General features: G+C 40.9%; 1 protein-coding gene and 1 long non-coding RNA gene across 2 annotated transcripts in view; one reads left to right on the top strand and one right to left on the bottom strand.

Moving 5' to 3' along the window:
• Positions 1-27,746, top strand: part of LOC125467211 (uncharacterized) — a 75,808-nt gene that overhangs the window by 23,502 nt on the left and 24,560 nt on the right. The gene's annotated exons all lie outside the window — the stretch shown is intronic.
• LOC125467210 (aquaporin-9-like) overlaps positions 26,535-27,746 on the bottom strand; it is a 68,545-nt gene continuing 67,333 nt past the window's right edge. Inside the window, exon 6 of the mRNA XM_048562739.2 lies at positions 26,535-27,719. Within this exon, the coding sequence (XP_048418696.1) occupies positions 27,527-27,719 (193 nt within the window). The 3' untranslated portion in view covers positions 26,535-27,526. The remainder of the gene's footprint in view (positions 27,720-27,746) is intronic.

Here is a 27,746-nt window from a genome sequence, read left to right as displayed (position 1 = left end):
CAGTGACAGGCCGGGGACGTGGCCTGTGAGAAGTCCAAAAAGTAAACCCTGTTGGAATTTCTTCAGGGCTTCAGTTGGATTAATTCATCAAAAATGCCTGGTGGGACATGACTAACAATAGTGTAAAGATAAAGCTGCAACTGTGAAAGAAGATGGCAGAGCTGATCAGCCCCATTTTCCATTGCTATTTAACATGTAGATTATCAAGGCCCAACCTCTCACCAGTGCCAGCTCATTAGTGGCACTGTCCTCTCTAAAATCGAAAGGTCATGAGTTGGGATGTCACGTTTCGGCTAAACAGGATTTTGGACCGCTTTGCAGAACACCTCCGCTCGGTTCGCAATAAACAACTGCACCTCCCAGTCGCAAACCATTTCCACTCCCCCTCCCATTCTTTAGTTGACATGTCCATCATGGGCCTCCTGCAGTGACACAATGATGCCACCCGAAGTTTGCAGGAACAGCAACTCATATTCCACTTGGGAACCCTGCAGCCCAATGGTAACAATGTGGACTTCACCAGCTTCAAAATCTCCCCTTCCCCCACCGCATCCCAAAACCAGCCCAGTTCGTCCCCTCCCCCCACTGCACCACACAACCAGCCCAGCTCTTCCCCTCCACCCACTGCATCCCGAAACCAGTCCAACCTGTCTCTGCCTCCCAAACCTGTTCTTCCTCTCACCCATCCCTTCCTCCCACCCTAAGCCACACCTCCATGTCCTACCTACTAACCTCATCCCACCTCCTTGACCTGTCCATCTTCCCTGGACTGACCCATCCCATCCCTACCTCCCCACTATACTCTCCTCTCCACCTATCTTCTTTTCTCTCCATCTTCGGTCCGCCTCCCCCTGTCTCCCTATTTATTCCAGAACCATCACCCCATCCCCCTCTCTGATGAAGGGTCTAGGCCCGAAACGTCAGCTTTTGTGCTCCTGAGATGCTGCTGGGCCTGCTGTGTTCATCCAGCTTCACATTTTATTATCTAGGATTTTGGTTAAGCCACTTTTGGAATTCTGTATTCGATTCTGGTCTTCCTGCTACAGGAAAGCTGTTGTGAAACTTGAGATTTCCGGAAAGGCTCAATAGGCTGCGGCTGTTTTTCCTGGAGTGTCGGAGGATGAAAAGTGATCTTATGGAAGGTTATAAAATCATGAAGGTATGGATAAGTTGAACAGTTTCCAGAGTAGGGAAATCCAAAACTAGAGGTTTAAGATCTGAGAGGAAAGATTTTAAAATGGACCTCGGGGGCAACTAGAGACTTGAGCACAAACTCTGGACTGATACATTTGTGCAGAATTCTGTTGTCTTTTTGACAATACATTAAACCGAGGTTATAGTTGCCTCTGACGTGGATAAGTGGTTCCATGGCAATATTCTAAGAAACTCCTGCTTATTTGGTCAACTTAGTTCCTTAGCTGTATCATTAAAATGAAATATCTGATCATATATCTCATCGCTGTTTGTGGAATCCCTGTTCGTGGACACTCGGTGCCTGATTGAGGGATCCAGTATTGAGGGGCACTGCCCTTACTGCCAAAACTCAGCTCTGTGCACTCTATGATCCCCCTCTCCATTCCCTTGTGTTCTTCAGTGATCGTGGGTTTCTGCTGGGTGTATTGCCAGCAGCAATCAGCGCCTCCCCACTGAGCAATGCAGATCTACTGGCCTCTGATTATCTGGCAGCCTTTAATGAGTGGGATTCTTGACCTCCAGAAGGGCCCACTGCTGTCTAGTTAGTTGCCTGATAGTTGAAGTGATGGACTTTTCTGTAAAGAGGCAATGTACAGATTTTGAGGGCTTTCCAGCAGGCAGGTGAAACCCCCATCATCTACATTAAATTCTGTCCTCCATTTATGATCAATGAAATTTAGGATTACTTGCAGCTGGACTCACCGGAGTACATGGAACTAGAAAGATTAAGAAAGGCCAGGTTTCCACCAATACCATCTCAAAACGATAGCGTGAAAATGGATGAAAAGAACCATCTGCCTCCAAGAAAAGAGCAAAAAAGAGATTGAAACAAAGCCAAGAAAGCTTTCAATCTCCAACCCTTGACCAAATGGCTTGCTAAGTTGGACTGTGGCTTGCTAAAGCCTCAGACTTTCTATCCTAGGGTTTATCTGACCCAGAATGATGGAATGGAAATCAGATTCTGTATGAAATGATAGTGCTGCTACTGCTTTGGTTGTGTCAGTTTCACAGACTAATATCTGTATTCTGCCAACATATGGGTGATGTCAACTAACTCGGGCATGCAATCCAGAGTTCTGCATGCTTACAGTGCAAAATTGCCTCTAATGTGGCACAAAACAGTCAGTTTGCACTCAGTGAGAAATGGTGGTGGAAACTGAAAATAAACATTACATTGCTCTTTTTGATGAGGTTGGATTGTTTCATATGGTTGAAGAAAGCAAAGTAAGATTAATCTACAGAGTATGATATACTCCACTCAGGTAAAGGATTAAATAAATTGTACACTACCTTTCATCATCCCAAAGTGTCTTACAGACAGTGGAGTAATTTTTATATGTATACGCTTTTGTAATTTGGGAAAAAGGACAGCAAATCTACATGTAGTAATCTTTGACTAACAGCAATCTGATGATTTCTGATTCCTTTTTTTTATGATGTTGCTTGAGGGATAAACTGAGGGCAGGACAGTGTGGATAACTTCACAGCTCCTCTTTGAATTAGGGCAATGGAATCTTTTAATTGCACCTAAGATGAGCAGATGAGGTCTCAGTGAAATGTCTAATCCAAATGATAGAATTGGTTGATAATAATTGTCAGCCAGAAATGTCAAGCATTCCGTTGCCCAGAACAAATAACCCTGCCTTTCACCAATGTTCAGTTTGTGGAATGGAATACTTTTACTATTACAGAAAATTGGAAGCAGAAAAAGACAATTAAAAATTAGGAGTTATATATTTTAATGTGGTGGCTTTCAGTTGTGGAAATAAGTTAAATCACTTATGCATTTTTTAATGACCAAAAACATGCTAGAAGCCTTTGGCACATCTGTACAATTTACCATCGTGTTTTATTGTTTTAATTGATCATCTACATAATGTAACTTGCTGGATTTTGCAAGACACAATATGGGGGGACAGTGTACCCAAATGCATCTACATCTACTGTGCTGTCATCAAACTGATGGTAATACTGGGCAACTCAGACCTAGAGTGAAATTTTGTTTGATGGACCATAAATTCATTTTTTTTTTCAGTTTATTGACCGTAGTGGCCAGTCACTGAGCATTCAAACAAAAACCCTGCCGATATACTTTCAATAGAAGTACATCAAAGTTTTACATATAATAAAATAAGAAACAAAACCATAAATAAGAAAATTTCCAAAGATTTTGTAAATAAACTGCAAAAAATTTCAGCCCTTTTTCCCAGCAATATCCTTTACATAGATTCAACCTCAGTGAGCTATCTGTCTTATTTTCACTGTTAACGTATTACTCAACTGAGTTGGAAGTGTTTCCTTGTGGTAACGTTTTACACATTCACCAGATGTGACACTCTCTGACACGTACAGACATAGATTGCATCATTGACTTTTCCCAATTATGATGATTACTTTGAGGCTGCCAACAGCACCTCTGTTGGTATGAGTATTTATCTCTGAGCTGAATCTGCCTCTGGAATCCAACCTCCTATATCTGAGTCATAAAAACTCAACTATGTAAACTCCTCATCACTTATCTTACCAGGTAGCTTGACTAATCATCTATCTCAGGGCCCCATGATTTATTGGAAATTTTGTTTCAACCCACTGTTTCTGACCTTTAAAAAAAATTGGCCTTAAAGAACTGAATGCCAAAATGCATTAACTTGTATATTAAAATTCACGTCCCTAAAATATAAGGATACTATAAACATTCAACACTAGTCAAACAAAATACTAACATAGTGCTGGAGACTCTGAAAGATTCAGTTTGAAAGAGAAAATGTAGTTAGTGCCATAGCGATAAATAGCTGACAAAAATGCCATCTCCACTGAGTTCCTGTTACTTAGCAACCAGAGAGGTAATAAGGCTGTTGCCTTATGAGTGCAGTAAGGATCTAGGCACAAGAATATTGAAGAAAAATATAAGTTGTCAATGTGTAGAGCAATAACGAGTCCAGTACTAATGGACTGACAGAATTACAGCAACTGTAATGTAACAAAATGTGCCAAGACACTTCACAAGACCATTATCAATCAAGGCATGAAACTGCACCACATGGTCAAAGAGGAACACTTCAAGGAGTATCTCAAACATGCAAAGTATGTAGTGAGAGTGAATTCCAGTCCTTGGGGCCCAGGAATCAAAGTGATGAGCTCTTAAGGAGTGGTCACTGCATCAAGATGTTTCTAGGTAGATTCTCCACATCTTAGAAACCTAGTGAGGGTCTGCATGTAGCACACACTATCTAGTACGTGCAAGGTATTGAAAACAATTGTTTACAAAGGCTGTTCACAATTTACTTGTGAACAAGTTGGAGGAAATTGATGAATTTGGAAAAGTAAGGGCCGAATGTGAGACTTTAAAATGAGAAATGAGTTCTACATATCCCTTAGAATCTCCGCAGTCTCTAATGTTGTGCTTTTCAAAGTTTTCTTTCCTGTTCATTATAATGGGCAATTAAATAGTATCTGTTTGACGAAAACAAACTTACCCTAGTTTTGAACCAGCTCTCAACAATAGCAGCATTATCATTGTGGCATTGTTTCCTAGCAATCATTAGCATAGAAAAATGAAATCTCAGCCTTGGAGTTGAGAGCAATATTATGAGAAATACGTGATAACTAGGGAAAAAATTGTTCTGTTTACTGCTTAACTGTGTATTCAGAAAATACAAATTAATGAAATCAAAAAGTAATCAGTGATGGAAATTGACGCAGAAACTTTATTTTCTATCATCTTACGCATATTGATAATATGTTGACAGCAGTCCATTGATATAATATTTAGATTTTAGTTACATACAGGCTACATGGCACAAAACTGTTTACATCCCATAAATAAACTCGACTGAGTCTCAAAGGACAAAAATTACAGGTGAGTTAAGATTTCTGCCAAAGTGGTTCCGCATCATTAATTGTTTATGTCCCACATCAGTAATCTGTAATGTGCAGCATTTTTCTGTTTTTATTTCAGTAACTAAAATCAATTAGAAGTTCCTTTTCCTGGTGTAGCAATTGTAAAATATCAAGTGGAATAGAGGAGTCTGCTCAATAAATCATCAATTTGACTAAATGCTCAAAATTAGGATAGTTTTCTATCCTATGCTAATATGGGCCATGTGCCATATTCAGTTGATATTCTCATTCACTGTGACCTGGCCATCCCCTAAAATCAGCAACTGGAGAAGGGAAATCCACCCTGATGATAATAACCACAAAATATCTAGATTAGACTAGATGTAGCTAGGAGAGGAGGAAAGAAGGAGTTTGTTTTGCACGCCCTGATCCTCGTGTCTCCCCTGGGGAATGGCAAGTATTTTTGGAAAACTTTGTAGACTAATTAACAAACTACTTTGAGCCCTGTGTGTGCTTTAATCTTTGCCAAGAAGATCTAGAGTCGGATTTGAACCTCAGACCTTCCAGTTCAGAAACAGAAATGCTGAGGGGGAGAAAAAACATCTTATTACATCAGTCTGAAACAAAACGATTTCTCAAAAGATTTGTCATATCATCAAATACTTAACCAACATTGTAAAATGTGTTGCTGGCAATATGTGATTCTTCACATTAACTTGCTTTCATCGTTGCACATTGTCTTAACTAAACAGGATAGAACAATTAATTAAAAAATCATTTTATGTTTATATGTACAGTTTAATGCAGGCTTACATCAAAAGTATCATATCTGTGATTCATTCATTATTTTTCTGAGAAATTTAAGGAAATAATTTTTAAATCGCCTATTTTGTGATCAACATCACAGCTAGGAATGTTTAGGGCTTCTGTGCATTTTTCATTATCTCTTAATAGTTTCCATAATGTAACTCATTGGATGTGACAGGATATGTATGAAGGAACACCAGAATAGGCCTCAATATATCAAGACATACTGAAACAAAATGTCAAAAAGTGTTGTAAAAAGGTTCCAGAGTTCCTGAAGGGTTCAATTTGAAAGAAAACATGTAGTTAGTGCCATGGCGACAAATAACAGCTGACAAAAATGCTACCTCCACTGAACTCCTGTTACTTAGCAACCAGGGAGGTAACAAGACGGTTGTCTTATCAGTGCAATAACAGCCATAGCACAAGTATATTGATGAAAAATAGAAATTCTCTATATGTAGGGCAATAATAACAAGTCAGGTACTGATGGACTGAATGAACAACAGCAAATAATTTTTATGTTGCAGCTGTAATGTAACAAAATGTGCCAAGACGCTTCAGAGGAGCATTATCAATCAAGACATGACACTTTATCATAAGAAAATATATTAGGATAGAGTATCAAAAACTTGGTCAAAGAGGTATGTTTTATGTAGTATCTTAAAAGGGGAAACATGGTGAAGAGGTGTAGAGAGGGAATCCAGCGCTTAGTGCGGTGATAAGCTTTTAAGGAGTGGTTGCTGCATCAAGTTATGTTGGGATGGATTGTCCATGTGTTAGTGACCTAGAGAGGGTCTGCAGATAGCACACATTATCTACTACTTGCAAAGTATTGAAAACAAATGTGCATATAGGCTGTTCACAACTCAAATGTGAACATGTTGGAAGAAGTTGATGGAATAGTAGTTTGATTGTGAGTTTAAAATGAGGATTGTGTCCCTTGGTCAGAATCTCCCCAGTCTCTAATATTGTGCTGTTCAGAGTTTTCTTTCCTTTTCAATATTACGGGCAATTAAAAAGTATCTGTTTGTAAAAAGCCTATGCTGGTTTTGGGATAGCTGTAATCAATAGCAACATTATCATTGTGGCATTGTTTCCTAGCAATCTTAAACAGTAAGAATGTACAACGTAATCTCAGCCTTGGATCTGAGAGCAATATTGTGAGAAATAATAGAATATAGAACAGTACAGCACAAGAACAGGTTCTTTAGCCAAACATTTGATGCCATTCTAAACTAATCCCAATATATTCCCTCCCTGTTCATGTGACTGTCTAAATGCCTCTTAAACATTGCTATTGTGTATGCTTCTACAATCTCCATGGCAGCATGTTCTAGGCACCTACCACACTGTAATAAAAACTAAAGCCCCTCACTTTATACCTATGCCTTCTGGTTTTTGACGTTTTCACCCTGCAAAAGGACTCCAACAACCCACCCTACCCCATGCCTCTCATCTCTCACAAGCACATTTCTAAAGACTTCTCATACTGTTACTTTCAAATACTGCAATATGTTTTGTGGCAAAATGTGTTTCTTCGCATTGTCTTGCGTTCTCATTTGTTTATTATCCCTGTGAAACAGAATAGAGCGGTTAATAGAAAGGTCACAATTATGCAATCAATACATGCAGTTTTAATGTCAATTTATGTTATATGTTAGACGTGATTCATTGCTGATTGATGTAATCTTATGAAGAGGCCCAATTGCAATTAGTCAGCATAAACAATATAGCCAAACGTCAGATCTCCCCAGGGTTACCACAGCTCATGGTCATCCATGTTTCATTTGGCACTTTGTGCATTATATTGCTGTTGGAAACATATCTTTTTAATCTTCTGCTTCGGAGTGATGACTGTGAAAAAGCAGGTCCACATCTTAGCTTGGCAGCAGCAAAGGGTTGATGAAGTTCTTGTTACACATAAATTTCTAGCTATCGCCTGAAGCAAAGTCAGCAGAATTGCGAATTTTCTCAAGCAATAACAGGCCTACAGGGCAATTCAATTTCCTTCTGTAAAAAATTAATTGTAGCAGCAAGCATTTCCCATGTTGTAATTGTGTGACATATTGGAAAGTGGTGCCTTGCCCAGATACTTATAATGCTGCAATTCATTATACTACCTGCTTTTACGCACAACTCTCTCACACAATATATTTTGCAGTTTACTACACTGCATTATGTAAATGTCTACTTGCAACCTTAAATTTTCACTGCAAACGTTAGTATACGGAGAGTGACAAAAAGATAAGATTGAGCTGGCTCAATTTCTTGTTGTGGGTGTTGCCATCTATATCTTCTGATTGTGTGGGTTCTTCAGTGGCGTCATGGTTTATTGTGTCGAAGAGGAGGCAATTTCTAGCATAATGACAAGAGTCTTGTAGAGCAAACAAAATGTGATTTGATTGCATCTCTGCAACTACTTAGAGGATATAATAATAGGCTGTACGTTACTACAAAGCCATTTGGCAGGTCCTGGCGTTAGGTCTTTCTCCCATGAGATCCTCCTTTACTTGCCTACTCAGTTTTCATTACATTATTACAATGATCAGTGCACATTGCACTCAACCAAATGTCAACACTTCCAGAACATTTCAGACCTGCATACAACAGCTACCCCTAAGTTTTTGTTTCTGGAAGCTATTATTGTTATACGTTTGTTTATATGGCTACTTTTACCAATAATCTATCTCTTCCCAAGTCAGATTCAGAAAGCGTGGGTATTTCACTTATTTTACTGGGCATATTTTCTTGAGACGTGACAGGATAGTAGTTTATTGGGTAAAAGGTAGTTGTCTTTGACTACTTTCCTGCCGGTCTGAGGTTCTGGTCTGATATCATGGTTGTCATTTAGTTCAACACAATCAATAACCTGAGGGTGGCTCACCCATTTATGAGATGAGGTTCTTGTGATTCCTTTGAGCAACCCTTTTGGCAGTACAATTGGTGTCTGATCTCTGGTTTGCATCTGTACGGGCGATTGTAGCTTTTCTGTTTAAATCATCAAACCAGATTCATTGTCCCATTCCTAGCTCTGATAAATTCCTTATTTTAATGTGCAGCCTGTTCTGTGTGATTGAATTGCTCATGGACATGTATTGCTTGGTAATCACGAAGATCCAAGTGTGGAGCTAATTTCTTAGGCACAATCAGGAGTTAAGACTCCTGATAAGTATCCATGTTTCTCTTTGTTCTGGCCTGTGGATGACATGTCTGATTATTGGAAATGAGTTCTTCAATGTCTCTGGAGATTTCAAGCCAACTGAGCTCTAGCTCTGTTCTTTGTGTTTGCTAAGAATTCCTGTTGAAACTTTTTGTTGAGTCATTATTCGTCAAGCATGATTATGTCATCAAAAATAATGAAATGATTCCTGTGTTCGAAATATGTTTTTCGTGGGCATTTCACAGTGCCGTTGATGCAGCCAAACCTCAATGCAAAATCAGTGGATGTTGAGATTCAGACTTAATTCTCAATTGCTTTTGTCACTTGCAGCTAAGTCAGTTGTAACTTGTTGGCACAGTGCCACAGTGGACTGCATATGTGACTTGATTTCTCAGATGAAATTGACGTTGTGACTTGAGGAAGGCTTTGGACAAAGCATCTGGCATTGTGTGCAGCTTTCCACTCAAATACACTGTCTGATAAATGAATGAGACAAAGTCAGAAACTGCATTCTTGAAATGCAGATTTTCCCACTTTTCACGGCTATAATAGAGCTTCTTTCTTTTTTTTTAATACTTTAAAATGTTTTGTGGCTGTAATGGAAGATTCCGGAACAATTTCTCCTTTTAGAACAGAATCATTCATTTCTTTAAACTGCACAGACCTTATCCACTTTAATTGATTGCATGCACGATTTCCTTGACTCTCTGCTCTGAATTGGGTGAGTTTCTCTTATGGCCCTGTTAATTCTGTTTTTTTTTTCTAGCTGCGCCTACATGGTGTCTGCATGCTATGGCGGCAACGCCTGATTTAAGCTGCAATTTTTTAAAGTCCTTGCCCTTTCATCCTGAAGTATTGTGTTATTTAAAGTTTCCCTTTGTAGCAGCGATTTTTAGTTTAGACTCACAATGTGTGGTATCTGTTCACTTACGATGAAACTTGTACTTGGGACCACTCACGATGTAACCTGTGCTCCTGCCTTGGAAGGGCCGATTTCTTTGATTGCAATGCATCATTTCTCAGGTCTGAAATTCTTTCTGTCATACCTTTTTAAGTATTCTTTAGTGTTGAGTGGTGCAACAAGGTTTTCTTGGGGTTCGTTGTCCTCAGCAGTTCACCACATCTGTTATCCTTGAAGTCCTCTGGGTTACCAGCGTTTGCCTCATTGGGTCTGCAGCTGTTGCTGAATTAAATCTTCAAATCCCAACACTGCCACCATGTTGTGTAAACTGTCATCCACGTTTTCAAAATCTGTGGATTCTTTAACTGCTTACATGGTCTAGTGTATCTTGACATATTTTATTGCATCTCTGCACCTATTTACAGCTTTCAGAACAAATTGCTGTGAAGAATGCTGTGGGGATCTATACTTGGTTCAGTCTCCTTCAAGATCGTACTTTACTCTCGCAACGAGTCCTCATAGCATCGTCACTATGGGTGATGCTTATTCTAGTCTATTAAGTATTAATCCTTTCTGACAATTAAGACCTAGATATAGGAGTGCGCAGGCTAAACTGAGTTTATGTAAAGGTTTGCATGTAGGGTGCTATATGCTATGAATGTTGGTGGCCTTGTGATATAGTGGGTCGTGTTCCTGCCTCTGAGCTGTAAGCTCTGGGTTCAAGTCTCATCTTAGGACCTGATGACCAAAGAAGATGAGTTCGTAATGTGGTCAAACAGGACGACTATGAACTTGCAAAACTTTCCAAAATCTGTCAACAGCGGATAATAATAGTGGGAGAGAAATTGGAGCCTTAGACCTCATTAACCATAGCTCCAGACTACAACACATACATGAAAATTTATATTACCACAGCAGCTCAGACTCCTTCAGCATGCCACTCACTATACCGAAAGTTGGGCAATGAATCACAAAGAAAACAACCATTGACAAGATCAGGAGCTAGTGAATTATAGTTGTTTGACACCTCCTCCATCAGGCTCATTTCTTAGGTTCTTTCTTTAAACTATGGTTCTGCATTTTTGACATCTGCCAAGTATTTGCTGCCTTCTTATCTGTGGACCACAATCAATTCAGCCGTTTATTTTGAATAGATTAAAGCCTCAACTAAAATAGCACAAGAGGAACCTGATGCTTACGTCTCCAGCATTTATACAACGTTATCACTCAGTAACTTCTAAGCTGATGGCTTTTGTAATCATTAGTCTGTATATTTAAGAATGAGAAGATATGTTTAATTTTGTTGCGCACCGTACGGAGGATGTCACATTAATTATTGTGATTATGTTACAGTTTTACCTTCATTTCATTATAAAATTCTACTTTTACAAATGTCACAAAATCGAAGTTAAATATCTGATTCAAACAAAACCCGGAGCTGAGATTTGTCAACATAGTGTAGAGCTGGAGAAACACAGCAGGCCAGGCAGCATCAGAGGAGTAGGAAAGTTGATGTTGACTCTGACTCCAGCATCTGCAATTCTTTGTTATCTCTGAGCTGAGATTTGTGATAGTTTTGATGATAAAGTTGTCAGCATTCCCTGCCACTATACCAATGAAAGTGCCAGTCATTGCAGTAATGTATGCAATACAGCAAAGAATCCCAAAGTGCTAATTGGGCTTTTTGCACTGCTGCAACAGCAAGGAAAAAATGATACTGGTGTGAATTTGGGACAATTGTCTGTGAATGTTGCTGTATCAAACAGTTGAGGGCTGATATTTCATGAAGGATGACCCCAGAATGGCAGTGGAGTAGGGGTCCTGTGCCAGAGCTCATACACTCTGACCGCCTTCCACTTCCGTTTTTACTTCCTCCTCCGTTTTTCTTTTCTTCCCCCTTTGTTTTATTTTTACTTACTTACCTTGTTCTGAGTGTGGATGGCATCAGCAATGGCAAGAGCCCAGTGCAGACATTGAGCAGGCCCAGGGTGCACACCTTGATTTGGGCCCAGGACATGGACCTCTAACAGTCTCAAGCTGGGCCCAGGGCGTGGACATCCAGCCAGGCTCAGGGCACAGACCTCAGGTGAGCCCAGCACAGAGGAGAGTGCAGCCAGCGTGGACTTAGTGAATGCCAAACCACCTTTCCGTAACAAGCACAGGACCCAGATTCGGTGGCATCATCACAGTCAGTGATGCTTATTCTGCTCCATTAAGCATTAATTAAGCATTGATCCTTTCTGACACCTAAGATTTAAATACAGGAGTGCATAGGCTAAACTGTGTTTATGTAAAGTTTTGACGACAGGGTGCTATATTCTATAAAATGGTTGGTCTTGTGGTATAGTGGCTAATGTCCCTGATTCACAAATTATTCAAAGTTCATTCTCTATAGTGGTAACAAATGAAAGCTGTACACTGTAATCTATTGTATTCTTACTGACTTAACTCCACAGAGGCCAGTATCGTGTCACCAAGTCACCCTTTATTTGCTCAAGTGCAGTACACTGGCAGTGGCCAGCCAGTTCAGAATCAGCCCTTGAACTGAGGAGATTCTGAATCCCCTGTTAATATTGGTCAGCCAGGGCTTCCTGATCAGCTCAAGTTAACAACCCAATCAAGAATCTCATAGTCAATAAAATCCACCTGGTTCCAGTCACTGCATCCCCCAGTTCAGGGATATAGGTCTGGTCTTTCTCCTGTAGCTTTTCCTGCGATGGTTTTGCCCCATATCTGGTTCCTCTGACTTGGACTCTGGCACTGGTAGTGTGTACGAGACCATAGCCCAACTCTTGTGTACGGCCCATCTCAGGAGAGTTTGTTTCGGTGGTAATGATAAAAAGGTTATATCCATCTCAGGCTCTGAGGTTTCCCAACACTAGACAGAGAGGGAGAATCTATGGTTTTTGACAGGCCTTCTGATTGTTCTGTGGGGCTAGGTTGTTTTGCTCCTGCCTTGTTTGTGAGGGAACAGCTTTCAGGTTGCTGAAAGAGTATGTACTCTAAGTGCCTACACTCGTGGTATTCCAGACAGGTAAGGATCTGCTTCCATTGGGATGCCCTGCAGCTCCAATGCCCCACTTGCCACATTTTCTAATGACAAAGCCAGTTAAAGTGCCTGTTTGAAGTCCAGTTGGGCCTTAGCTAATAGGTATTTCTGCATGGTTATGATATTAATCCCATATACCAAACTGCTAACCCAACATCACATGATTCTGCCAATTGTCTTAACTTCATCAAAATCCCTGATCTCGATTTACTCAGGTTTTCTAACAGCTGAATAAAACTAACGGTGTCTCAGAATTAGGAAGTTTGTGGTAATAATCCTCAACCAACTGTCAGTTCTTGCAAGGTTTTAGTGTCTGGTGCCTCTAAGAAAGTTAAGGCACTATCACCAAAAATGCTGCAGCTTCGCAAGCAGTCATGAGGATTAATCTTTGCTTTTCATCTGCCCAATGTCATTTGCCTGGAAAATATATTGCATCCTTTCCAAGTACAGTGCCCGGTCTTCGAAAGCAAGATCGAATGGGTCAAGCTTCCCAAATAAAGGCATGATACTGGAAATGCTTACCCCAACTCCAAGATGACTGTTGTGAGCAAATGTTCTTTAGGCATGTACTGTTTTCTCCCATCACCACTGAAATAACTGCACAGAGGCTAGTATCCCACCAAGCCAGCCTTTATTTATTTGTGTGCAGTACAGTGGCTGTGCCCAGCCAGCTTCGAGACAGTCACCTGAACTAAGGATATTTTAAATCTCCTAGTTTTTTTTTATTATTTAAACTCCTACACTCCCGCCATTCAGAATCTCATGTTTATATTGGTCAGCCAGGGCTTCCTGATTGGCCCAGGTTGATGAGGCCAATCAAGGATCTCTTTGTCAACAAGATCCACCTGGTTCTAATCATTAGACTTATGACAAAATATATGTGACAATAAATCAAAATCATATAAGGAAGGAGACCTCCTTTTCAGTTTTTGTTTGTGCATACTCTGTTAGGACCTTAATAATGGATGGATGATTTAACTTGCAAAGTGATGTAACAGGTGAGATTTTTCAACTCTTGTCAAATGTATTTTAACTTTTTGACTTGATTTTGAATTGCTGATTTTTTTTAAATGATTAATTTTATGTGGCTTTTTAACATTGATATAATTTATCTGCCTTTTGAAATTAAATTTGTATAATTGTCTAAACACTTATTTGACTTATAAAGATCAAATTTATATGATTCCTATTTGATTTATCCATACAAATTCTACCCATATCTATCTGGCTTCTTGAGTTTTTTAATTTCCAAAGTTTTATTCTAATTTATGTGACTTTAAAATCCTGTTTAAATGCACATGACATTGTAAAAGCAACTTTATTGTGTAAACAGGTTTGTGTTTTATCTTTCATGGCTAAAATATCTGTCTGACAGGTTTTGAGACTGTGGCTTCTCTTTACTGCATCCTGAGTTCTACCCCTTAATCTTACATAACTTAACTGCCTTGAGATTATGCTCTGTCCTCCCTCCAAGATTACCAATACAAGCTTTACATTAAGTCAGATCTTCTAAATGGTGGGCATCCATTCCCAGCAGGGTTGAAAGAACAGATTTTGTTTGTGAGCTCTGGGCAGCAGTGGTGGCCATTAGACTGAGTGCTAACACATGAGGCTACTTTAAATAATCACATTTTAGTCTGTTGGTGGGTGAGTTGTTATGATTCCAGCTGATGGTAATACAGAACAAATCAGATTCCAGAACACAACCTAGCTTCATAGAGCAAATATTTTCTATTTTGCACTTTGATTACCATAATGGTTAGTCACTGAACATCTTCACAGAAGGCTGCCATAGTTCTTTCAATAAAAAAGTTTATTACACGGAAGAAAAGTATAGCAACGTAAAGAGCAAACATAAAGGTCCAACAATTTTCCCAGCATTACTCTTTATTGTTACTTGATTCCTGTCAAGCATCATTCCTATATTAATTTCATGATTCCCTACTCAACTGACTCTTTTCCAGTTTTGATGGTCAAGAGACTTTTTCCATTTCCGAGGGCCTGGATTTCTGGCAGGAGTCTTCTACGTACGCTTACAAACCGGAGATTTTTGCAAGTTAGTAGAATGACCTCTGCTAGGCTGAAAATGTTCTTCTGAACTGCTGAAGTACTAATGGCCTCTAACCATTTGTCTTCCTGCATATCACAAAACTCAGTATTGTTAACACTTTGCCAAATAACTGTACAAGTATTTTGCTGAGCATTGGATTTACAAGCTTTATTGAAGTGATGTATTTAGTTCACTCTTCAAAATTATTTTGATCTCTCTTAAAAAAAAAACTACCTTCATAAAATTAAAGCCAAGAATCAATTTTATCTCTCAAATTCCAAATGCTCAAATGATAATAATATATGATAGGTTTTTATAGTTGTCTAATTGACAGCTTATGAGGCCTGATTGCTATTCCAAAAAGAAGTCTATGAAAAGTTGGGCATCTGTTGTTTCCACCACACTGAATTTCTCCTTCACTGTGCCTGTTAAAAGTTCATCCCCTGCTTCATTTGGGAACTAAACCCCAAATCCTAATAGCTTACTCAGCAGCTGTAAACACATACTTTCTCCCCCCCCCCCCCCACGCCCATGTCTCACAAAGACCAGACCATTAAAATAGGGTCACACCAAGAGAAAGGGAAGCTGTGCTTTAATTGAGCACATATTTGATCAAGGAGAAATGAGCGCAGTCTCTTAACCACTATTAACCACAAACTGAGCTATGAACTAATCAGAAATTGTGACAAACATACAGATAAAGTGCAAGTTTGAGGAAAAACAGCTATTATCTACTGCCCTCTAAATCTCTTCTTCACTTCCCTCTTCATTTTGCTTTATTGACTTTATTTGCCATTGAATGAATTGTTATAGGACAATTCCTGACTCTGACTGTGTAGCTGAGTCAGGATTCTTTAACCTGATTGGGTGGCCAGTTCACATAATATGTTGACTTGCTGTGGACGGTGCTCAATTTAAATGCTCTGTAATCACAAGCAATGCTTTGGGAGAGAATGACGTTGCTAGATCTGCACTCAATAGGGAACAGTTACGGTTCAGTGCTTTTTCTGCCCCCCCCCCCCCCCCCCCCCGTCCAGTTATTAGCCAAGGGACGCACTTGTAATCACACTAAGGACAGTGGCGTGTTACCCACAGGGCTGAGAGCTAACAAGACGCCTCCAGCTCAGAAGCAGATGAAAAGCCTGCTTTTCATATAATAGAGACTGTCTCCCTCTTGAGGTGTCCTCTCCGCCGCCTTAAGGTTCCACTGAGAAAATAGCCATAGTTGCCGGTCCACTGTGATGGTGGGGAGTCCGTTTACAAGGCGGTCCATGGTTGTGATTATGATCTGCTGATGGGACTTCCCTCCTGTACTATTAGTCCGTTCCCAATTTTGTGAAAGACAAGGAAATTCATGGTCTGAATGCACCATCTGCTTCTTGTGGGTAGTTAGTCCTTCCAAGCCTGACCATGCCGTTGTAATAAAGGCCGGGACAGGATGATGCTTCACGCTGCCTGTTGCAGAATTTTACTCGTCTACCTGCCTCCTGGGTGAAAATTCATCCTGCCAGTCAGCCTCCCGTGAAAAAGCCATTGGAAGCCGATGGGAAAAATGAAGGGAACAGTGCACGTGGAATGCAACACTGTTGTATCCGATAGATTCTAAATTAGACATGACAAACGCTTACGGTTATTTCTAAACGTTATATTTTAGTTCCAAATTTTCTTTACGATGTACAAAATCATTATTTTATACTCCTTTGGCTTCTTTTTCGCCTGCAGGATATTTGTATTGAAATCCTGGGAGACAGTTTCCAGCAATGCACGGGTAATTCGTTCCTGGGCGAGTATTGTTTTAATTCCATTCCTTCCACACGCATGAATTGAGGATGCCTGCCTCTCCAAATCTCCCCTGCAAAGCCCGACGTTGGTCACCAGCTGACTCGGCAGCCTTGCGGCACAGGCGCTTCAGCGGTTGCAGCAGTTTCTTTTTCTGGGCTCAGTGCCTTTGCTTTGGCGCTGATTTCGATGCCGCCAGCCTGCTGTGTTGCTGCTGACCACAGGATGGGGCTCTGGCACCTCTGCTGCTTGTGTAGCCGCTCCACGAATTCTTGACACCACCCACGCCCTCCACCACCTCCAGAACTTCCAATTGCCCGTCCCCAACACCTCATTTTTACATTTTTACTGTGGACTCCGGTCCCTGTACACCTGCATTCCCCATGCAGATGGTCTAAAGGCCTTCCGCTTCTTCTGGTCTTGCAGGCCTGACCAGTCCCCCTCCACTGACACCTTCATCTGCTTAGCCGAACTCGTCCTCACCCTCTACAATTTCTCTTTCAATTCCTCCCACTTCCTACAGACAAAGGGGGTGGCCATGGGCACCTGCGTGGGCCCAAGCTATTCCTGCCTCTTTGTGGGTTACATGAAACAATCCCTCTTCCGCACCTACACTGGCCCTAAACCCCACCTCTTCCTCCGTTACATTTGATGGCTGTATCGGCGGCGCCTCGTGCTCCCATGAGGAGCACGAACAGTTCGCCTACTTTACCAACACCTTCTACCTTAAGTTTACCTGGACTATCTCTAACAGCTCACTCACCTTCCTGGACCTCTGTCTCCATCTCAGGCAACCACCTAGAAACCGGTGTCTATTTCAAGCCCACCAACTCCCCCAGCTACCTATAATTACACCTCCTCCCACCCACCTTCCTGCAAAATGCCATCCTCTATTCCCAATTCCTTCACCTCCACCACATCTGCTCCCAGAATGAGGCATTCCACTCCTGTACATCTCAGGTGTCCTTGTTTTTCAAGGACTGCAACCCCCCCCCCCCCCCCCCCCCCACCCACAGTGGTCGAGAACACCCTCAACTTTATCTCTCACGTTTCCTGCAAGTCGTCCCTGCAATAACAATCAAAAGAGAATTCCCCTCTTCCTCACGTACCACCCCACCAATGGCTGGATCCAACGCATCATCTTCCAACACTTCCACCATCTGCAATCCAACCCCACCACCAAAGACATTTTTTCCCTCCCCACCCTTGTCTGCTTTCCAGAAGGACCACTCTCTCTGTGTCTCCCTTGTCTACTCCACACCCCCCTCCAACCCCACCACACCCAGCAATTTTCCCTGCAACCGCAGGGAGTGCTACACCTGACCCCACACCACCTCCCTCACCACCATCCCAGGCCCCAAGAATACTTTCCACATCAAGCAGAGGTTCACTTGCACATCTGCTAATGTGGTATACTGCATCCGCTGTACCCATTGTAGCCTCCTCTACAGTGGGGAAACCAAGCGGAGGCTTGGGGACCACTTTGCAGAACACCTACGCTCAGTTTGCAATAAACAGCTGCACCTCCCAGTCATGAACCATTTCAACTCCCCCTCCCATTCCTCAGATGACAAGTCCATCCTGGGCCTCCTGCACTGCCACAATGATGCTACGCGAACAGCAACTCATGTTCTGCTTGGGAATTCTGCAGCCCAATGGTATTAATGTGGATTTCATAAGCTTCAAAATCTACCCCCCCCCCCATCCCAAACCCAGCCCAGCTTGTCCCCGCCTCCCTAACCTGTTCTTCCTCCCAGCCATACCCTCCTCCCACCGCAAGCCACATCCCCGTTTCCTACCTACTAACCTCATCCCGCCCCCTTGACCTGCCCGTCCTCCCCAGACTGACCTATCTCCTCCCTACCTCCCCACCTATACTCACCTCCATCCCACCTCTTTAACTTTCCTGTCTCCTCTCCACTTATCTTCCCCTCTGTCGATTTTCGATCTGCCTTCCCCTCTCTCCCTATTTATTTCAGAACCCTCTTCCCTTCCCCCATTTCTGATGAAGGGTCTAGGCCCGAAATGTCAGCTTTCCTGCTCCTGAGATGCTGCTTGGCCTGCTCTGTTCATCCAGCTCCATACCTTGTTATCTCGGATTCTCCAGCATCTGCAGTTCCTATTATTTCTCCACGAATTGATGAATCTCATGGTTTGTCGATCTCTCGTCATCCAACGGGAAAAGGGCCTGGGTGATGGTCCCCCACGGCTTTTTGAATATCCTGGCCAAACAATGAAAACATGTCAATGAGTGGGATAAAATGTGAGGCTGGATGAACACAGCAGGCCAAGCAGCATCTCAGGAGCACAAAAGCTTTTGTGCTCCTGAGATGCTGCTTGGCCTGCTGTGTTCATCCAGCTTCACATTTTATCTTGGAATTCTCCAGCATCTGCAGTTCCCATTATCAATGAGTGGGAGTTTGGTTCTATTTCTGACTTCAATATTTGGCATTTTTTCTTCTCTCTAGAATCTGTGGAGGCGATCTATGGTTACTCTTCAGTTATAGAGTCCTAAGAGTTGTACAGCACGGAAACAGACCATTCAGTCCAACTCATTCATGCTGACCAATTTGCCAGCGTTTGTCTCATCTCTCTCTAAACTCTTCCTATTCATATACTCATCCAGATGCTTTTTAAATGTTGCAATTATACCCACCTCCACCACTTTCTCTGGCAGTTCATTCCATACACACATCACCCACTGTGTAAAGAAGCTGCCAGTATGGTCCCTTTTAATTCTTTTCCCCTCACACCTTTAACCTTTCCCATCTAGAGTTTGACCCCTCCCATGGGAAAAAGATCATGGCTATTCACCCCATTCATGCTCCTCATGATTGTATAAACCTCTATAAAGTCACCCCTCAGTCTCTGGTGCTCCAGGGAAAATAACTCCAGCCTGCTCAGCCTTTCCCTATAACTTAAACCCTCCAAGCCTTACAACATCCTTGTACCTCTTTTCTTGACCCTTTTCAAGTTTAACAACATCTTTCCTATAGCGTGGAACCCAGAATTAAATGCACTATTCCAAAAGTGGCCTAACCAATGCCTTGTACAGCCAAAACATGACCTCCCAACTCCTATACTCAATGCGCTAAATGTAAACATACCAAATGCTGCCTTCACTACCCCATCTACCTGTGACTCCGCTTCAAGGAACTATGAACCCGCACCCCCAAGGTCTCTTTGTCTGGCATCACTCCCCAGAATCCTACCATTAAGTGTCCTAAGTCCTGCCCTGATTTGCCTTACTGATATGCGACAGCACGAATTTATCAAAATTAAACTTCATCTGCCATGCCCCAGCCTATCTGATTGATCAAAGTCCTGTTGTACTCTCACAACAATCTTCACTGTTCATTACACCACCAATTTTGGTGGAATCTACATGTTTATTAATCATTTGTCCTATATTCACATCCAAATCATTCATATAAATGACAAAAAGCAGTTGACAGGTCCCAGTATAATTGCACCTGCATTTAGTCTGGAACAGTTAAACTGCTTAGCAATGTCCAAGTCAGAACCAATCAAAATAAAATCTGGTTAAATGGTCACCCAATTCTAATGGAAGTCGATACTAGCATAGGTTCTGTGATCACTGAAACAGCTATCTTTCACGAAATTGACTGTAACTCCACCAGGGCCATCCAGGGTTTCCAAAATATAGATGTTGGTGAGAAGTTGTGTCTAGTAACCAGAATTAGATACACATATAGCTGCATTGGTGGGCCAGTGCCCAGATTGCCAGCAAAGACACAAATTACTGCCAACAGTCTCCCACATTCGTGGAATGGCTGGGTAAACCCTTCACCCAATTATACATCAACTGTGCAGATCCTTTCATAGGCTGAAAGTTCTTATTAATTGTGAATGCCTGATCAAAGTGGCTGAACATGCGTAGATTTCATTCATCAAACATTGAGACGATGATAGAAAAATTGCGCTCATCTTTTGCAATACATGGACTCCTGAAGTGTTGCTCACAGACAATGAGCTTTTTTTTCCTTTATTCATTCATGGGATGAGGGCATTGCTGGCGAGGCAGCATTTATTGCCTGTCTGCCATTGCCCAGAAGTCAGTTAAGAGTTAACCGCATTTCTGTGGGTTGGGAATTGTATGTTGACCAGACCAGGTAAGGATGGCAGTTTCTTTCCCTAAAGGACATTAGTGAACCAGATCTGACAACTGACAATGGTCTCACAATCATCGTTAGATTCTTAATCCCAGATTTTTATTGAATTCCGATTCCACCGTCTGCCATGGCAGGATTTGAACCTGGGTGCCCAGAACATTATCCGGGTCTCTGGATTAATAGTCCAGCGATAATACCATAGGTCATCACCTCCCATTTGCCAGCAGGGCATTTGAGTATTTCCTAAAGTTGAATGACATCTGACTTATAAGAGCAGCTCCGTACCATCCATCATCCAATGGTCTGACAGAAAGAGCAGTCCAGAAACAGCCTACAGCTTCTTTAGATACTGAAGTGCCCCAGTTCCTATTTGATTGTAGGGCCAGATTAAATCTGATATACCCAGACTTGCGGGGTGGGAGGGTGAAATGGCATCATGAATGCAAATTCTAGACAAAAGTCTGTGCTAAGCAAGAGAAACAGTTTACTTCAGGTGAACAAAGTTTGGTGTAGGCACCATAGGAATGGCCCTGCATGAGTAAAAGGCATGTCCAGTGTGTAGGTGCATAGGACTTACACAACGGTCCTGAACAAGCACATGGAGTATTTGAAAGCTGCAAACTTGCAAACAAGGTGGGAACAAAACATCGCCTGCTCTTTGGAACAGTCAGAAAGTCTGTCAGAACTATTGGGTTCTCCCTGCCATCACATATAGAAGAGACCTCAGAATCTGAGATGGATACGTGGATGTCACTGCCTTGAAGCCTTTGCCACATGAATAAGAGAATGAATTTCTTCCAAGATGCACCAGGCACAAGAGACCAGCTATTGAGTGTTACATGCCACCTGTATCGTGACGCAGAGTTGAAGGAACCTGACCCGGTACAAAAATGCCCCGGGGAAGCTACAAAAAAAGGAGCAGTGCACTGATACATTCCTTTCTCTGCTTTCCAATATTGCAAGTTTATTCTTTAAACATTAAAGAGCTGTCTGGCAAAAGATAATAAAATAGTCTGGTTTCATCCACTTCTTCACTGTGACTGCTTGTTGCTTTGTGTTACAGTTTTCACTCACTGTATCAACTTCAACTTCTCTCCAACTGAGAACACGTTGAAATTTTCACCAGGGTTAGACCTAGTCACTGATAACCTCGATGATAAATGATTGGTTTCCTCAATGCTGCTTGTTTTTGAGCTCCGCTGAGCTCGGCTCCAGTTGATCAACACAGTTGTATTTTAAATTACATAGGTTCAGCTTATCTGGAGTTCTCTAGTTTTTAGTGTATCACAGGCATCATACTATGAAATTTGCTGTTATGTCATTGAGAATAGTTGATGATTTCCACAGAAATGGAATGATTTTGCTGTTGTGTTAAGGGTGTATATATTATATCACTTGGAATTTGGTTTATTAAATTTAGGTAAAGTAGGTGCTCATTTCAGTCATTAAAAACCTTTTTAAAGAGATGTTAAGAATTCAGAAAGTAATTTGGAACTGCAAACTAAACATTAAATTTCTGAGAAGGCAGATGACTAAAGTGTGTAGCAGAATAATGTGACATTAATTGATGAAGTGCTTACAATGTTGAACATTTGTGATATACTGAGAAAACAGCTGAAGGTTCATTAACAGTCATGTTTCAGTTCAGAAGGACAATTTCACCCCAGGAGAAGGGCAGGTTAGTTTGTGAAGTCTCCAAGTTGCGGGAGTTTATATAGAAATGTTCAATCTATCAGAATGAAAATGAGGTTCAATCTATCAGACGAAAAAAGTCTTCAAGTAAGAAATTAAAGAATTAAGATGAGAGTGACACCTCACTACGATTGAGTATCTGTAAAGGATGTTGTTGGAGGTGTAGTTCAAACTTTATCCCTCATTCATGTTACAATCTTTTTAATCCGTCATAAATGTAGCTTTGTTTGTTTATGCCTTTGGTGTAATAAACTTGTGTTCTTTTCTCAAAGAACATTGGCATACTTCTGAATATGTTTGATGACTAACCACCATAGTAACTAAGTGAACAGGAGACTCACAATCTATCAAGTAAAGTTTCACTCTAGGATCTGACTTATCAAGTATTTCCATCAGCTGTGATCACAACATTGCAGCATTTATGTATCAGCTTGGCTCAGTTGGAAAACCTGCCAGTTTGTAAGGTAAAGTTTGCTGTATTACTAGAATGGTATTAGTTCCATTGCCTCTTTCTTCACCTTTTGAATCCAACATTATTTATTATATATTTGTCACATTTATTTACAAGTGTGGGATATTAAGTGAGTTTTAGTTGAGTATCTTTCAGGGGAGACATTTACCAAATTGCCCTGTGGCTAAGTTAGGCAGAAGCTGCTTGTAATATTTAACTCCAAAGTTAATACTAAAAAGGTACAATTATGTAAAGATTGGCACCAGTACTATCGTTCAGCTGGCTTTTGGAAAAGCAGAGCAATGGGGTGGAACAGTGGCTCAGTGGTGAGCACTGCTGCCTCACAGCACCAGGGACCTGGGTTCAATTCCAGCCTCGGGTGACTGTCTGTGTGGAGTTTGCATGCTGTCCCCATGTCTGCATGGGCTTCCTCCGGGTGCTCCAGTTTCCTCCCACAGTCCAAAGATGTGCCGGTTAGGTAGATTGGCCATGCTAAATTGCCCATAGTGTTCAGGGAGGTGTAGATTAGGTGGGTTATAGAGGGATGGGTCTGGGTGAGATGCTGTGAGGTTTGGTGTGGGCTTGTTGGGCCAAAGGGCCTGTTTCCACACTGTACGGATTCAATTCTATTGCATTTCCTGTTTGCCCATTTGACAGCAAATCCTGGATGGGGGAGAATTTCCCTTTGTTCAGTTATTATCAAGGCAGAAACCAACCCTTAACAACTGTTCTTAGAAACTTTGCACCTTAGTTTCCAAATCCATATTTCTGATTTTCTGCTTGCTCAGGATAAACACATTAATATCATTATTATGTCCTGCTGGACCTTGAAGTTCAATTTCAATTCTACATTTATAATTAACTCCTCTTTTGCAAAGAATGCTATTTTCCCACTCTCAAGCATGGTTTTACCTATGCCGCTACTAAAAACCCCATCACTGTTGAAACCCCTATTTATGCCATCATTACATAAAGCCTTGTGTTTTCAAATGGTCTCCTCACCAACCTCCCCAACTCCAACTCAAACAAATTCTAAGTCATCCAGATTTCTGAAGTCCACATCCTATTTCACTCAAACTCATGCACACCAGTCTTCTTGCCCCTCCCACCCTGATTGCTCTCCGCTGGCAATAACCTTCTGCGCATCATGTTCAAGCTTGTTCCCCAAAATTTCAAATCCTTTTTTGGTTTCCTTCTGTACAACTCTATTCTCCAACCCATCATTCACCCTTTATTCTTCCACATTTGTGAAATCTAGCAGAGTTTGCTGAACTCTGTCTCCGCTGCGATGGAATTTGTTTCTTGTCTTCATCTCACTTCTTTTCCTTTGTCTTGAAAACTCCTTTTGTTGACCATTCTTAAAAACCTCTGCTTGACCTGAACCCCAACAATGTTCCTGTTGATAACAAAGTGTGGAGCTGGATGAACACAGCAGACCAAGCAGCATCTCAGGAGTACAAAAGCTGATGTTTCGATTTTAACATATGATGTAAGTTGTTGGTACATATCCAGATTGCTTCCAATTTAATTTTAAAGTCTACATTCATAGTCTGGTTTGTTGTAAACTTAAAAGGAAGCTAGCTTCTCTTGTTAGTGTTGAAAGGGTACCACACAAAATAATTTTCTCTCACCTGCTTGGAGTTTTAACGTCATCTTGGAGATTTAACGTGATCTTCTTTGTGTTTGAGATCTACTGTTAACTCAGAAATACTCTCATAATTGCTTTCCCATTTGCATTGTTGATATTACAGCACGTTCAACTGGTTGCTGCATACTGTCCTCTTCCACATAAGGTCCAAGTGTCTGATTTTTAAGCTAAAGGTCATATTTGTGCACATATCCCACTGCAGTACCATTTCAATTAAAAGGTGATATAACCCAAACAAATTACATTGAAAATGCAAGGAACTCAAGCAGTATATTCGGATGAAAAGTAAGCGCATTTTTTTTCTATAACTAACTAACTCAACTGATTGAGCTGGTTGCTAGGTTACACCAATACAATTGTGTTGGATAGATAAACACAGATCAGTGGACTGCACAAATGTTTATAGGTGGAGCCATGCCAGTGTGCAGCTCCAGGCAACAAGATAGTAAACAAACCAGCGGCAGAACTGAGCAATGCAAAATTTTCAGGAATCTCCGTGTAGGTGAATTTAACAAAACACAGTGAAAGCCCAACAATTTTTGACAGTTTTAATCATTGATTCATTTTGAGTTAGCACTGTAAAGGAAATCTTTCTAGTGCCGATGTACAGGGCCAGCTGGAATATAGCCTGACAGAAAATTAGAAAGTACTGGAGAAGCTCAGCAGATCTGATGGCATATGTGGAGAGAGAAACAGAGTTAACGTTTCGAATCTGATTTGATTGTTCTTCAAAGGAAGAGTCACATGGACTTGTAGCACTAATTTTATTCCTCTCTCCACAGATGTTGCCACAACTGCTGACTTTCCCCAATGTTTTCTGTATTTGTTTCAGATTTCCTGCATCTGAAGTATTTTGCTTTTATTGATTGAAATATTTTCCTCTTTGGTAACATGTCTGAATCACCGTGGGCTTGTGCACTAAATCGAGGTTGATACTTCAACACAGTGCTGAAAGAGTGTTGTATCATCAGCAATGCTGGTGGGTCTAGGCATGACAAGCGCAGAAGGTTAGCTCAAGACCTAGGAGGAAATACTCCTGCACCCTGTGGTCCACATACACAGCAGGAAAAGTACAAATCTCTTTCACAGCACTGTTACTGCCTTCCTACAGCTGCAGGTTAGAACTGGAGGAAGAATGAAATCTGAGGCATGCAACCACATCAAAACATTTAAATAAGCAATGATCATTCTGGATCCCTGCTCACTTACCCCACTTCAGACAGACTCAAAATAAGTGGGTTCCAGCCAAGTTAGGTCGAAATTTGATATTTTTATAATGATCACATTCCATTCATACCAAACCCATCAGCACTTGGATTTAAAACTCCCCTTGCTGTTCAGCAAATGAAATGTACAACTGAGATCCAGCCCATAAATTCTCAAATGTAGAAATTACTAGGACAGAAATTGTTGCAAAATATACTGAATTTCTCTTTTTTTTCCTAGCTAGTAAACTTACGACATTACAAAAATGCAAAGTTGAATTTCCCTAGCACCTTATCACATCTCAGGAGGACCCAATGGGCAAATTGGAGTACTACAAACTGCAATTAAGTGAATAAACATTCCGAGTTTCATTAGAATTGTTTCTAAGTGCAGTAGCCTGCATCTTCACTTCACATTCCATCTTAAATTGTGCCATTATTTATAAGCAAGTTGACATTTGTACATAAAGCTAATATTCTGTCTTAAGAGAAAGTAAAAATTGGACCAAAGATATGACAGTGACACAGTTAGAATTTTCCATACTACAGTACTGATTTTTAAAGTCAATCTTGGCAATAACACAGTGTGGTATTGAAGTGCAACATAACCACAGAAGCAGTTGAATAATAATTGATATAAAATTTATTCAAGCATATGTATTTGTTATTCTGTGAAGCAACACATAAAGAAGCACTTCAATGTGGGCCTGTGGAAGTAAATATACTAAACACAAATGTATCTGTTTTCAAGTGAGATTTATATAAACATAAAATGCAGCAATAATACTGTTGATGAATGCATCTTTTGAATACACAGTTTGCTTTATTTCACAAATATTCATGGTTTAGTTAGCATGCCATTCTTTTGTGCAGTGTGAATGCAGCTTCCAGATTAGTGTAAATCACTGTTGCAACATGATTCTGTGTGAAAGTTAGATATATAAATAAACATTACTGAAGAGAGACATGTTGGTGAAGTTTTTTTGTCTGCACTTATCAGGACAAGTGCAAGAATAACAAATTCGAAGTGATCAAAACTTGTAATAGTTTGGAATTTGGCGTTCTTATGTTTGTCCTGACAAGTGTGAGACAAAAAATTTCACCGATGTGGCGCTCCTTTCAGCAATATTCAAGTTCTGTACTATCCAGCAACTATAAATAAATGCTTATGTGTGAAATAGCAGATTACACAGGAGGACAAGGCGCTTTAACATATAGATTCAAAAATCAGCTGGCATAACTCATTCACATCTGTGAGTTTTTTTATGATTGTGAGTTACATCGACCTGCTCCCAACAAAGATTCTGTCAAAATTAATTGTGATTTTGTGACTCATCAATTGCCAGGTTTTCCTCAGTAAATATTGCACTAGTCTCAGTTCTGACTGGTTGCTTTTGGGTGCCAAATAGCCTCTCAAAATATCACTACATAATATTGGGTTGCTTGTATAATTACTTGTGTAATTGATGACTCTGTCCCCTATCAATAAAATAAGAATCATGTTCCCAGAACTCATTTGTCAGGAGAATAATGAAACATTTTAAGAAATTAATTCATATTCTCTTCACATACCCGAATCCTGACCATATAAGATGCCTCTTCACTCAATTGTCAGCATTATTTGTTGCACTGTATTGAAATCATTTCATATTTTGCCTTCCCCTCCATCTGTTGTTCTGAGGTACAGTGGTTCTCCTTTGGGGCTGTCTCCTTGTGGTGCAACTCAATTATCAGAACATAAATGGCAGTCCCAAGAACTCCTCCAATCAGTGGTGCGATGACAGGGACCCACCACCATCCATCACCAGCTCTGCATGGGCAAACAACAAGTGAATCA

The sequence above is a fragment of the Stegostoma tigrinum genome, chromosome 33 (genome assembly GCF_030684315.1).
Source record: "Stegostoma tigrinum isolate sSteTig4 chromosome 33, sSteTig4.hap1, whole genome shotgun sequence".
NCBI lineage: Eukaryota > Metazoa > Chordata > Chondrichthyes > Orectolobiformes > Stegostomatidae > Stegostoma > Stegostoma tigrinum.
Note: the sequence above shows the minus strand (reverse complement) of the source record. Positions and strands in the feature narration are given on the sequence as shown.